The following is a 12,927-nucleotide window of genomic DNA, read 5'->3' as shown; positions in this document are numbered from 1 at the left end:
GAAGAATGAAACACTTATGCAATATATGGGAATCACGACTACGGTGTTCCTCACACCAACTCCAAGGCTGAGCCACTGATTACCTCATCTTTTGTATATAGTTTTACTCTCTTCAAATTATGTCCTAGAATTTGTAGTGATAAAACCACTGGATGGCGAAACGTTTACATTAAAGATACCCAGATGTTGAATATGTCCAATTTTCATCATATATATATATATATATATATATATATATATATATATATATATATATATATATATATATATATATATATATATATATATTTAATCACACTGGCCGATTCCCACCAAGGCAGGGTGGCCCGAAAAAGAAAAACTTTCACCATCATTCACTCCATCACTGTCTTGCCAGAAGGGTGCTTTACACTACAGTTTTTAAACTGCAACATTAACACCCCTCCTTCAGAGTGCAGGCACTGTACTTCCCATCTCCAGGACTCAAGTCCGGCCTGCCGGTTTCCCTGAACCCCTTCATAAATGTTACTTTGCTCACACTCCAACAGCACGTCAAGTATTAAAAACCATTTGTCTCCATTCACTCCTATCAAACACGCTCACGCATGCCTGCTGGAAGTCCAAGCCCCTCGCACACAAAACCTCCTTTGCCCCCTCCCTCCAACCTTTCCTAGGCCGACCCCTACCCCGCCTTCCTTCCACTACAGACTGATACACTCTTGAAGTTATTCTGTTTCGCTCCATTCTCTCCACATGTCCGAACCACCTCAACAACCCTTCCTCAGCCCTCTGGACAACAGTTTTGGTAATCCCGCACCTCCTCCTAACTTCCAAACTACGAATTCTCTGCATTATATTCACACCACACATTGCTCTCAGACATGACATCTCCACTGCCTCCAGCCTTCTCCTCGTTGCAACATTCATCACCCATGCTTCACACCCATATATATATATATATATATATATATATATATATATATATATATATATTTCGTGCCGAATAGGCAGAACTTGCGATCTTGGCTTAAATAGCAACGTTCATCTTGCCATATAGGACAAGTGAAAATTTGTGTATGCAATAATTTCGCGAAAATCATTCTGACCGTAACGAAAAAAAATATATTTCACTGTGTTTGTTTAGTATTAAATTATTGGAAACAAATCTAAAATATATTTAGTTGGGTTAGGCTAAAATAAATTGCGCTTGTTATAATAAGGTTAGGTAAGTTTTCTAAGATACTTTTGGTGCAAAATTAAAAATTTTTACATTAACATTAATGAGAAAAATTTATCTTTAAACGCATAAGAGAAAATTTCAGAAAGGACTTAATTTTAAATGAGTTCTTGCTAATTGACCAGTTTTACATATTCGGCACGACATATATATATATATATATATATATATATATATATAAATATACATATATATATAATTAGCAAGAACTCATTTAAAATTAAGTCCTTTCTAAAATTTTCTCTTATACGTTTAAAGATATATTTTTTTTCATTAATTTTAATGTAAAAATTTTTAATTTTGCTCCAAGAGGAACTTAGAAAACTTGCTTAACCTTATGAAAACAGGAACAATTTATTTTAGCCTAACCCAACTAAATATATTTTAGATTTGTTTACAAGAATGTAATACTAAACACAGTGAAATATATTTTTTTTCGTTAGGTTCAGAGTGATTTTGGCGAAATTATTGCATACACAAATTTTCACTTGTCCTATATGGCAAGATGAGCCTTGCTATTTAAGCCAAGATCGCAAATTCTGCCTAACGGCACGACATATATATATATATATATATATTCTTCTTTCAACGTACCAGCCGTATCCCACTGAGGTGGAGTGGCCCAAAAGAAAAAAACTAAAGTTTCTCTTTTTAAATTTAGTAATATATGCGGGAGAAAGGGTTACTAGCCCCTTGCTCCCGGCATTTTAGTCGACTCTTACAACACGCATGGCTTACGAAGGAAGAATTCTGTTCCACTTCCCCATGGAGGTAAGAGGAAATAAACAAGAACAAGAACTAGAAAGAAAATAGAAAAAAACCCAGAGGGGTGTGTGTGTGTGTGTATATATGCTTGTACATGAATGTGTAGTGTGACCTAAATGTAAGTAGAAGTAGCAAGACATACCTGAAATCTTGCATGTTTATGAGACAAACAAAAGACACCAGCAATCCTACCATCATGTAAAACAATTACAGGCTTGACAGGACGGTAGTACCTCCCTGGGCGGTTGCTGTTTACCAACCTACTACCTATATATATATATATATATATATATATATATATATATATATATATATATATATATATATATATATATATATATATAATGTTAGGCAAAGAGGGAGAGAGGGAGGGAGAGAGAGAGGGAGAGGAGACGGGTGGAAGCTGGTGTGGTAAAGTTAATTATCCGGAGACATGTGTCATTGTTAAGACCCCTATGTGCTGATGAGGGGTTGGGGTGTGGGCGTGTGGGTGCCTGGCCGCCCACTCCTCTTACATTGTGGTGGGTCCCTTTTTTAAACACTACTACAACCACCACCACCACCACCTCCACACTAATGCCAGAGTACTTTAGTCAGTCTACATTAGTACTAGTCGATATCCTAAACTATTACTCAACAGTAAAAGGGGTAGACGCTGAGAGGCGCCACTTCTACTAGCGTCTAAAATTAACGTGAACCAAAGATGATAAAGTGAGACGAGTATGGTAATATATGGCTGTATTGTTTGTGTAGCGCTGTGTAACTTCATTATACAGAGAGTTTCACTGGTAGGAAGCCCGGAGTTGGTATTCCCTTAGTTACAACCATCTTGTTTGTATATTATGTTTGTAGTAAACGATAACTCGGGGCCTCCTACGAGTGAAACGCCCTTTACTTTGTGTGCAAGAAATTTTAGACCTAGTTAATGAGTGGCAACATTTCGACTCGCTGCTGTTACTTCTTGTACTCTGTTGCCACAAGATGTTTCAAAGTATTTAAATTATATATTACTCCTTGAAAACACACAAAAAAATGCAATGTATTCTCTTCGTCCAAATTATAGGTAACATTAGCGTACATAAAGTGTGATTTTAAACGTGTGAAATTCTAACATAATTCTAGGAGAGTGTCAATACAGTGCTAGGACAGTGTCAACAGTGCTAGGACAGTGTCAAAGTGCCAGGGCAGTGTCAACACAGTGCTAGGACAGTGTCAACACAGTGCTAGGAAAGTGTCAACACAGTGCTAGGAAAGTGTCAATACAGTTCCAGGACAGTGTCAACACAGTGCCAGGACAATGTCAGGACAGTGTGAACAGTGTCAACACAGTACCAGGACAGTGTCAACACAGTGCTAGGACAGTGTCAATAAAATGTCAGGACAGTGTCAACACAGTGCTAGGACAGTGTCAACACAGTGCCAGGACAGTGTCAACACAGTGCTAGGACAGTGTCAATAAAATGCCAGGACAGTGTCAACACAGTGATAGGACAGTGTCAGCACAGTGCTAGGACAGTGTCAATACAGTGCCAGGACAGTGTCAGCACAGTGTCAGCGCAGTGCTAGGACAGTGTCAACACAGTGCCAGGACAGTATCAACAAAGTGCAAGGACAGTGTCAACACAGTGCCAGGACAGTGTCAAGACAGTGCCGGGGCAGTTTCAACACAGTGCCGGGACAGTGTCAACACAGTGCCAGGACACTGTCAAAACAGTGCCAGGACAGTGTCAACACAGTGCCAGGACAGTGTCAACACAGTGCTGGGACAGTGTCAACACAGTGCCAGGACAGTTTCAACACAGTACCAGGACAGTGTCAAGACAGTGCCGGGACTGTGTCAACACAGTGCCAGGACACTGTAAGACAGTGCCAGGACAGTGTCAACATTCTGCCAAGACAGTGTCCACATAGTGCCAGGACACTGTCAACACAGTGCTAGGATAGTGTCAACACAGTGCCAGGACAATACCAACACAGTACCAGGACAGTGTCAACACGGTGCCAGTACAGTGTCAGCACAGTACCAGGACAGTGTCAGTATAGTGCCACCAGGACAGTGTCAACAGTGTCAGGACAATGTCAAGACAATGCCAGGACAGTGCCAACACAGTGCCAGGACAGTGTCAGCACAGTGCCAGGACAATGTCAACACAGTGCCAGGACAGTGTCAACACAGTGCCGGGATGTCAACGCAGTGCCGAGACAGTGTCAACACAGTGTCGGGACAGTGTTAACACAGTGCCGGGACAGTGTCAACACAGTGCCGGGACAGTGTCAACACAGTGCCGGGACAGTGTCAACACAGTGCCGGGACAGTGTCAACACAGTGCCGGGACAGTGTCAACACAGTGCCGGGACAGTGTCAACACAGTGCCGGGACAGTGTCAACACAGTACCGAGACAGTTTCAACACAGCGCCGGGACAGTGTCAACACAGTGCCGGGACAGTGTCAACACAGTGCCGGGACAGTGTCAACACAGTGCCGGAAGAACTATTATTAAGTGTTTATTTAAGACTCACACTTAATTTTTTTACAGTGGTTTTATGCGGTAAATTATGTGGAATTACAGCTGGGATAACCCAGTAACAGCGAGGGCGGGAGTCTCCACACAGTAACAGCGAGGGCGGGAGTCACCACACAGTAACAGCAAGGGCCGGAGTCACCAAAGAGTAAAAGCAAGGGCGAGAGTCACCACACAGTAACAGCGAGGGCGAGAGTCACCACACAGTAACAGCGAGGGCGAGTCACCACACAGTAACAGCGAGGGAGAGAGTCGTCACCACAGAGTAACAGCGAGGGCAGGAGTCACCACACAGTAACAGCGAGGGCAGGAGTCACCACACAGTAACAGCGAGGGAGAGAGTCGTCACCACAGAGTAACAGCGAGGGCGGGAGTCACCACAGAGTAACAGCGAGGGCAGGAGTCACCACACAGTAACAGCGAGGGCGGTAGTCACCACACAGTAACAGCGAGGGCGAGAGTCACAACACAGTAACAGCGAGGGCGAGTCACCACACAGTAACAGCGAGGGCGAGTCACCACACAGAATACTACAGAGAGGGCGGGAGTCACCACACAGTAACAGCGAGGGCAGGTGTCACCTCACAGTAACAGCGAGGGAGAGAGTCACCACACAGTAACAGCGAGGGCGGGAGTCACCACACAGTAACAGCGAGGGCGGGAGTCACCACACAGTAACAGCAAGGGCGGAAGTCACTACACAGTAACAGCGAGGGCGGGAGTCACCACACAGTAACAGCAAGGGCGGAAGTCACTACACAGTAACAGCGAGGGCGGGAGTCACCACACAGTAACAGCGAGGGCGGAAGTCACCACACAGTAACAGCGAGGGCGAGTCACCACACAGTAACAGCGAGGGCGGGAGTCACCACACAGTAACAGCGAGGGAGAGAGTCACCACAGAGTAACAGTGAGGGCGGGAGTCACCACACAGTAACAGCGAGTGCGGGAGTCACCACACAGTAACAGCGAGGGCGGAAGTCACCACACAGTAACAGCGAGGTCGAGAGTCACCACACAGTAACAGAGAGGGCGAAAGTCACCACACAGTAACAGCGAGGGCGGGAGCCACCACACAGTAATAGCGAGGGCCGGTGTCACCACACAGTAACAGCGAGGGCGGGAGTCACCACACAGTAACAGCGAGGGCGGGAGTCACCACACAGTAACAGCGAGGGCGGGAGTCACCACACAGTAACAGCGAGGTCGAGTCACCACACAGTAACAGAGAGGGCGAAAATCACCACACAGTAACAGCGAGGGCGGGAGCCACCACACAGTAATAGCGAGGGCCGGTGTCACCACACAGTAACAGCGAGGGAGAGTCACCACACAGTAACAGCGAGGGCGGGAGTCACCACACAGTAACAGCGAGGGCGGGAGTCACCACACAGTAACAGTGAGGGAGAGTCACCACACAGTAACAGCGAGGGCAGGAGTCACCACACAGTAACAGCGAGGGCGGGAGTCGCCACACAGTAACAGCGAGGGCAGAAGTCACCACACAGTAACAGCGAGGGCGGGAGTCACCACACAGTAACAGCGAGGGCGGGAGTCACCACACAGTAACAGCGAGGGCAGAAGTCACCACACAGTAACAGGGAGGGCGGGAGTCACCACACAGTAACAGCGAGGGCGGGAGTCACCACACAGTAACAGCGAGGGCGGGAGTCACCACACAGTAACAGCGAGGGCAGAAGTCACCACACAGTAACAGGGAGGGCGGGAGTCACCACACAGTAACAGCGAGGGCGGGAGTCACCACACAGTAACAGCGAGGGCGGGAGTCACCACACAGTAACAGCGAGTGCGGGAGTCACCACACAGTAACAGCGAGGGCGGAAGTCGCCACACAGTAACAGCGAGGGCGAGTCAGCACACAGTAACAGCGAGGGCGGGAGTCACCACACAGTAACAGCGAGGGAGAGAGTCACCACAGAGTAACAGTGAGGGCGGGAGTCACCACACAGTAACAGCGAGTGCGGGAGTCACCACACAGTAACAGCGAGGGCGGAAGTCACCACACAGTAACAGCGAGGGCGAGTCACCACACAGTAACAGCGAGGGCGGGAGTCACCACACAGTAACATCGAGGGAGTCACCACACAGTAACAGCGAGGGCGGAAGTCACTACACAGTAACAGCGAGGGCGGGACTCACCACACAGTAACAGCGAGGGAGAGAGTCACCACACAGTAACAGTGAGGGCGGGAGTCACCACACAGTAACAGCGAGGGCGGGAGTCACCACACAGTAACAGCGAGGGCGGGACTCACCACACAGTAACAGCGAGGGAGAGAGTCACCACACAGTAACAGCGAGGGCGGAAGTCACTACACAGTAACAGCGAGGGCGGGACTCACCACACAGTAACAGCGAGGGAGAGAGTCACCACACAGTAACAGTGAGGGCGGGAGTCACCACACAGTAACAGCGAGGGCGGGAGTCACCACACAGTAACAGCGAGGGCTGGAGTCACCACACAGTAACAGCGAGGGCGGGAGTCACCACACAGTAACAGCGAGGGCTGGAGTCACCACACAGTAACAGCGAGGGCTGGAGTCACCACACACAAATAAGTAGAGTAGAATAGCAGTAGAAACAATACACAGGTAACCTGCACGTAGAAAAGGGAAGCTTGTGGCGACGTTTCGCCCCGACTAATGAAGAAAGAGACTTTCCTTCCTAGCCTTTCTGAACTAGCAGAGACTGTATGATACCCATGACCATCCTGACTCAGACATCGGCAATCACCAGTACACACAAGGAGTAACTCCCACACAACAGAAAGAGTTTAGTGCTCTAGCAGCAGAGAGCAATCCCAGGAGGCAGTTGGGATGAACAGTTGATAACAAGAGATGACAAGCCAGTGATAATTCTCTTCAAGTAACTTGTTCTAGATCGCAATGCTGCTGCACACCAACCAGGAGCTTTGAAGACAGGAGAAATCTCAAGACTGAAAATCGTACAGACAACCTTAACCGCTCCTGTAAATTCAGTAACGCATCTAAATTATTGGGAAGGCCTGGAGTCCCTCAAATTGTACACTTGTGAATGTAGGCAAGGAAGATACTTTGGAAAAATATAAACAAATGCAGTATTATGCGATCTTTCATTGACTGCGTTTCGCCCACACAGTGAACTTTATCAAGTCGAAACATAGTCAATAAAGGATCGCATTATATTGTATTTGTGTTTATTTTCACATTGTTGTTATTTTATACCATTTGTTTCCAATAAATATACAGCATAATTTATACCCGGAGGGATTGCTTCTTAAATCTGTACACCAAAATTACTCCCAAGGAGAGCAGGAGACTTGACGGTGCAAATACCTCCGATGAAGAGCAGAAGTTTAATGAGTACACTATGTTCAGTAAGTGTTAAGCGACCAAGACTTTTCAATACTTTACCTTCATACATAAGAGGAATTACAGCAGAATCTTCAACTCTTTTCCAAAAATTAATCTTATATGTTAGCCTAAGCTCTGAATGAACCGAAGTATCAGTTGTATGATGGGCCACTGGATGTGATAAGATTTGTTCGTATTTTTAACCCTGGACAGGGTTAGCCATCCAAGGTAATAACACGGTTAAGCTAGTGCGTTATCGGGGACTGCCTATCTTATTTCCATTGTGGTCCTTTAATCTTCTACCCTAGGATGCGACTCTCAGCAGTCGGCTAACACCCAGTTACTTGCTGCTAGGTGAACAGAGGCAGCAGGTGTAAGGATGCATGTCCAACGTTTCACCCATTGCCGGAAATCGATCCCGTTCCCTTAGTGTGTGAGCTGAGGAGGCTATCAATGAAGCCACGAACACCCGCAGTAAACCACGAACACCCGCAGCAAACCACGAATACCCGCAGCAAACCACGAACACTCGCAGTAAATCACGAACACTCGTAGTAAACCACGAACACCTGCAGTAAACCACGAACACTCGCACTAAACCACGAACACTCGCAGCAAACCACTAACACTGCAAACATTGAGGCTGCAAACTTTGGGTAACCTTAAAACTATATAGTTCAGCTATCATATACAGAAACCTGAGTTATCGTACCTATCGCCATTTGGCAATAAGTCACTTTGATTTTTTGGGGTTATCCTATGTAATTTACACATATGTTACAAGGTATGATAATTGTACTTATGTGTACCTGTTCCTAAATAAACTTACTTATTTTGATAAAAAGGTTAATCAATAAAGGACTTTGTGGCCACTTCCCTGTATGAATATTCAGAGTGGTGGTACTCAACTGAAGGACGTACCTGCTTGACACACGGAGTTGAAGATTATGGTGATGTAGAGGAACCAAGTCATGACATAGGTGATCCACATTGTGACACTCGATGGGACTTGTTTAGGCACTCTTTGGTACACCTCTCTTTAGTACTTCGTGTGCTGCTGGTGCTGCTGCTGCTGCTGGAAGTTGGAGCAGCTGACGTTTTATTGTGGTGCTGGTGACGTTTGTTGATGAGGTGTCTTTATGGTTGGTTGTGGCTTGGTTTGGTAGACGCCCCGTCAGTGCTTGGTTTGATAGTGATGTTAAATGTTGTTGACGATTGCTGGTGGTGCATGTGGCATTTGTTGTTGGCATGTGTCGTTGGTGGTTTTGGCGAAGTGTATTAATGGTGTTGGTGGGGCGTGTTGATGGTGTTAGTAACGTTTTTGGTGAGATGTGTTGGTAATATTGGTGACGTGTCTTGGTAATGTTGAAGACGTGTGTTGGTAGTGTTGGGGACGTGTGTCAAAAGTATTGTAGAGGTGTATTGGTGAGTTGTGTTGGTGGTGTTGACACCGCTGGAGCAATGCACCCACCACCTTCCCAGAACACAACACACACGCTAGCTCTCCCACGGAACTCTGTACACAAACAGTGGCAATACTCTGCCACCCTCGCCACTAAAACACAACAACTTCGTCGTCACACAAGCAGAGTCACTCTCCAAAACACCGGTCACCACATTATTGTTCATTGTACACCCGAGGAGAATCTTTGTTAGGGAACACACTTGTATACTCACACTCCTGACATCATCTCTGCTCCTCAGTCTTGTATCTGCACTATTCTCACGACCGCCTACGCACGCAAGGAACCGTTTTTATGGTACAGAGCGGCGGTCGCAGCATCGTCAGTGTACGTTTCACGGTTGCAATTTAACACCTCTTACTAGTCTACGAAGGTTAATGACAGCGTCTGAGCTTCACTGTTGTTGTGTATGTGTTCACTGAATGTTCTTGCTGATGATGGTGAAGGTGCTGGATATCCTGGTGATGGGGGTGATGACACTGGTGGTGGAGAGGGTACTGGTGGAGGAGGGGGCTCTGGTGTTGGAGATGGCACTGGTGGTGGAGGAGCGAGGGAAGGATCCACATCATCAGATGCCTGGCGTTCACCAGGGGGAGCAGCTGGCATGTGGCACCCTGGACTGGTTGGCACTGCGGGAGATTCTGAGGAGGAGGAGGAGGTGCCACACTCCGCTTCACCTCCCTCACTCCATTCCCCTTCTCCACCTTCCTTTCTTACCTCCTCCTCCACCTCCACCTCCACCCACTATCCTCCCCTCCCTCCCCACCCTCACCTACTCAGAGTTGACTGTAGACTTTACCCTCACAATTTGTTCCTCTCAATTGAACTTCATCACTGGCTCTTCCCTTCCCTTTATCCAGTCTTTCCATTCCTCCTCCAGTCTTCCCCCTCTTCTCTTCTTCAGTCTTCCCCCCTCTCTTCTCCAGTCTTTTCCCTCTCCTCTTCTCTCCTCCAGTCTTTCTCCTCTCCTGTACGCATCATTCACTCTGGTTGCTGTAAGAGACAACGAGCTGTCAAGTAGATGACAAAAACAAGAAAGCACATAAACCTTCATTATAACAGCTTTTCGCTTTATCAACTTGGAAAAAACTTTCCTCTGGCTCTGTTTGTCGTCTGTTTATCTCTGTCTGTCTGTCTGTCTCTCTCTCTCTCTCTCTCTCTCTCTCTCTCTCTCTCTCTCTCTCTCTCTCTCTCTCTCTCTCTCTCTCTCTCTCTCTCTCTCTCTCTCTCTCTCTCTCTCTCTTTCTCAACGCCACCGCCGCTACCACCGCCACCAATGTAACTTACATTTTTGGACGTTTCTTTATCACACTCAGCCGCCGCATTGCCAGACGTGTTGCTGCCTTTTACATTATTTTTTCCTTCAGTATGCTGCAGGTATTACAGGTCGATGTAATATAGCCTTACCTAGCCTAACCAAAGTTAGTTCTATCTAACTTAATCTTACCAAACTTAAGATGCACGTAAGTTCCTCCGTCTTCTAATAACATGTTCATTTTTCCACTATAATCTACCTTGTCCATAATTACTATCGCGTTTGTTTTGTCTGCTTTCGTAAGGTGAAGTCCAGGATCTTTCCTTAATTCATGGTATAACTTAACAAATCTTTGAGGACAATTGTGCTATTATTATTATTATTATTATTATTATTATTATTATTATTATTATTATTACTATTATTATTATCATTTTCAGTACTAGTATGCGTATATATAGTTAAGGTATGTTAAGGAACCGACGACACTAACTACACTTGGCAAGTTAAACTACCCTTGTCTATATAAAGGACGTCTATGTTATCTAGGGATGGAGTGCCAGGGTCCTAGATAGGATCTAATGTTCTGATTGGAGTATTAGCTAATCAGGTCGTCAACCATAGTAACACACCTCTATTCTAGGCAAGCTAACCTAACCAAACCTAGTTCTACCTGCTCAAACCTAGTTCTACCTAATCAAACCTAGTTCTACCTAATCAGATATAGTTCTACCTAACTTCACCTAATCTAATTCCACCTAACTTAACCTAATCTAATTCCACCTAACTTAGCCTAACCAAACGTAGTTCCACCTAACTTAACGTTTTCTATATGGCTGTGTGTGCTCTTGTGCACTATTATAGAAGGCACGAAGACCTACTCATCAGGCTGTACCCGTGGGGCCCGTAGGTGAGTGGTGAGCTTGGAAGGATGAGGGCCCCTGGGAGTCTCTAACCTAGGGTGTGGGAAAAATGATAACATTCTTGGCTGTCTCGTGGGCGGTCACTTCCCTGATCACCTTCACTGAGTTGGAGACTGAGACATTTGGGCGACATTTGGGAAGCTTTACTGAGGAAACGCCTGTATGATCCTTGTCGGTTTAACTCTTTCCTTGATAATAATAATAATAATAATAATACTGAGGAAACGTTTCGCCAGCCAGTGGCTTCTTCGGTGCAATACAGAGAATAAATGGTGGTTGATGAGGAGGAGTGTGAGGTAATCAGTCCCTCAGCTGAGGGACTGATTATCTCACACTCATATATCAGATATATTGGCCCCTCTCAGCAGCTCTGTGATTCTTCACTTTCGTCTGTATAGGGAGGCATCTCTCTCTTTCTAGTTTGCATCTTCTCTTTTCTTTTTCTTAATGGAATGTGCCTTGAGCAGACCCCAAGAACCACAGAGTTAATTTTTTCTAGGCTAAGGTACGGATCCATGTTGTTTAGGATATCTTCCCAGCTTGTTTCATTTAGGACATGGTTGACTTATTCCCATTGTATGTTTTTATTACTAAAGTTGAATTTTGTGAAGACACCTTCATGACTAATCACATTTTGCTGGTCAGGAGCCATGTGCATACATGTCTGTACCTCTCTTATGTTGTGATCTGAGTGTATTGTCTTTGATACGGTTATATTACGTATCAGATCGTCGTTGTTAGTGATGATGATGTCTTGTAGGCTCAAATATTTGCTGGTTTAAGGTGAATTTGCTGCAGAGATTTAATAACTCGTGTGTGTGAATTTTCATCTGAGCTGCCTCCTGGGTTGATCTCTGCTAAAATATTATTTGCTACACTCCTCCAATTTAGGTGTCTCAAGTCGAAATCTCCCAGTAGCAAGATGTTTGGGGCAGGAGTTGGGAGATTTTCCATACAGTGGTCAATTTTCAAAATCTGTTCCTGGAATTGCTGGGAAGTTGCATCCAGAGGCTTGTATACAACCACAGTGACAAGGTTTTGGTTTTCAGTCTTTACTGCCAAAACTTCAACTACGTCATTTGAGGTGTTTAGTAATTCTGAGCAAATGAGCGACTCTGTGACGTACAGGCCAACCCTCTCTTGTTGCCTGTTTGGTCTGTCGCATCTGAATAGGTTATAACCTGGGATCCATATTTCGTTGTTAAAATAATCCTTTATGTGGGTCTCTGTGAAAGCTGCAAACATTGCATTTGACTCCGTGAGCAGTCCCTTGATTTAAGGAATTTTGTTGTTTGTTGAGGGCTTTAGACCCTGCATGTTTGCAAAGACAAATGTCGTTATATTGATGGTATTTAGGAGGGTTTTATTTGCTGGCTTTAATATCTGTTGTTCTGGATTGGAGGCCAATGACTGTGCCTCTGCTCCAGAA

The 12,927-nt window shown here is 45.5% G+C and overlaps 1 protein-coding gene across 1 annotated transcript in view; it reads right to left on the bottom strand.

Moving 5' to 3' along the window:
- LOC128701201 (uncharacterized) overlaps positions 1–9,870 on the bottom strand; it is a 114,570-nt gene extending 104,700 nt beyond the window's left edge. The window contains exon 1 of the mRNA XM_053794799.2: positions 8,779–9,870. Within this exon, the coding sequence (XP_053650774.2) occupies positions 8,779–8,848 (70 nt within the window). The 5' untranslated portion in view covers positions 8,849–9,870. The remainder of the gene's footprint in view (positions 1–8,778) is intronic.
- Positions 9,871–12,927: the final 3,057 nt, after the last annotated feature.

The sequence above is a fragment of the Cherax quadricarinatus genome, chromosome 37 (genome assembly GCF_038502225.1).
Source record: "Cherax quadricarinatus isolate ZL_2023a chromosome 37, ASM3850222v1, whole genome shotgun sequence".
Classification (NCBI taxonomy): Eukaryota; Metazoa; Arthropoda; class Malacostraca; order Decapoda; family Parastacidae; genus Cherax; species Cherax quadricarinatus.
This window is presented reverse-complemented; position numbering and strand designations above follow the sequence as displayed.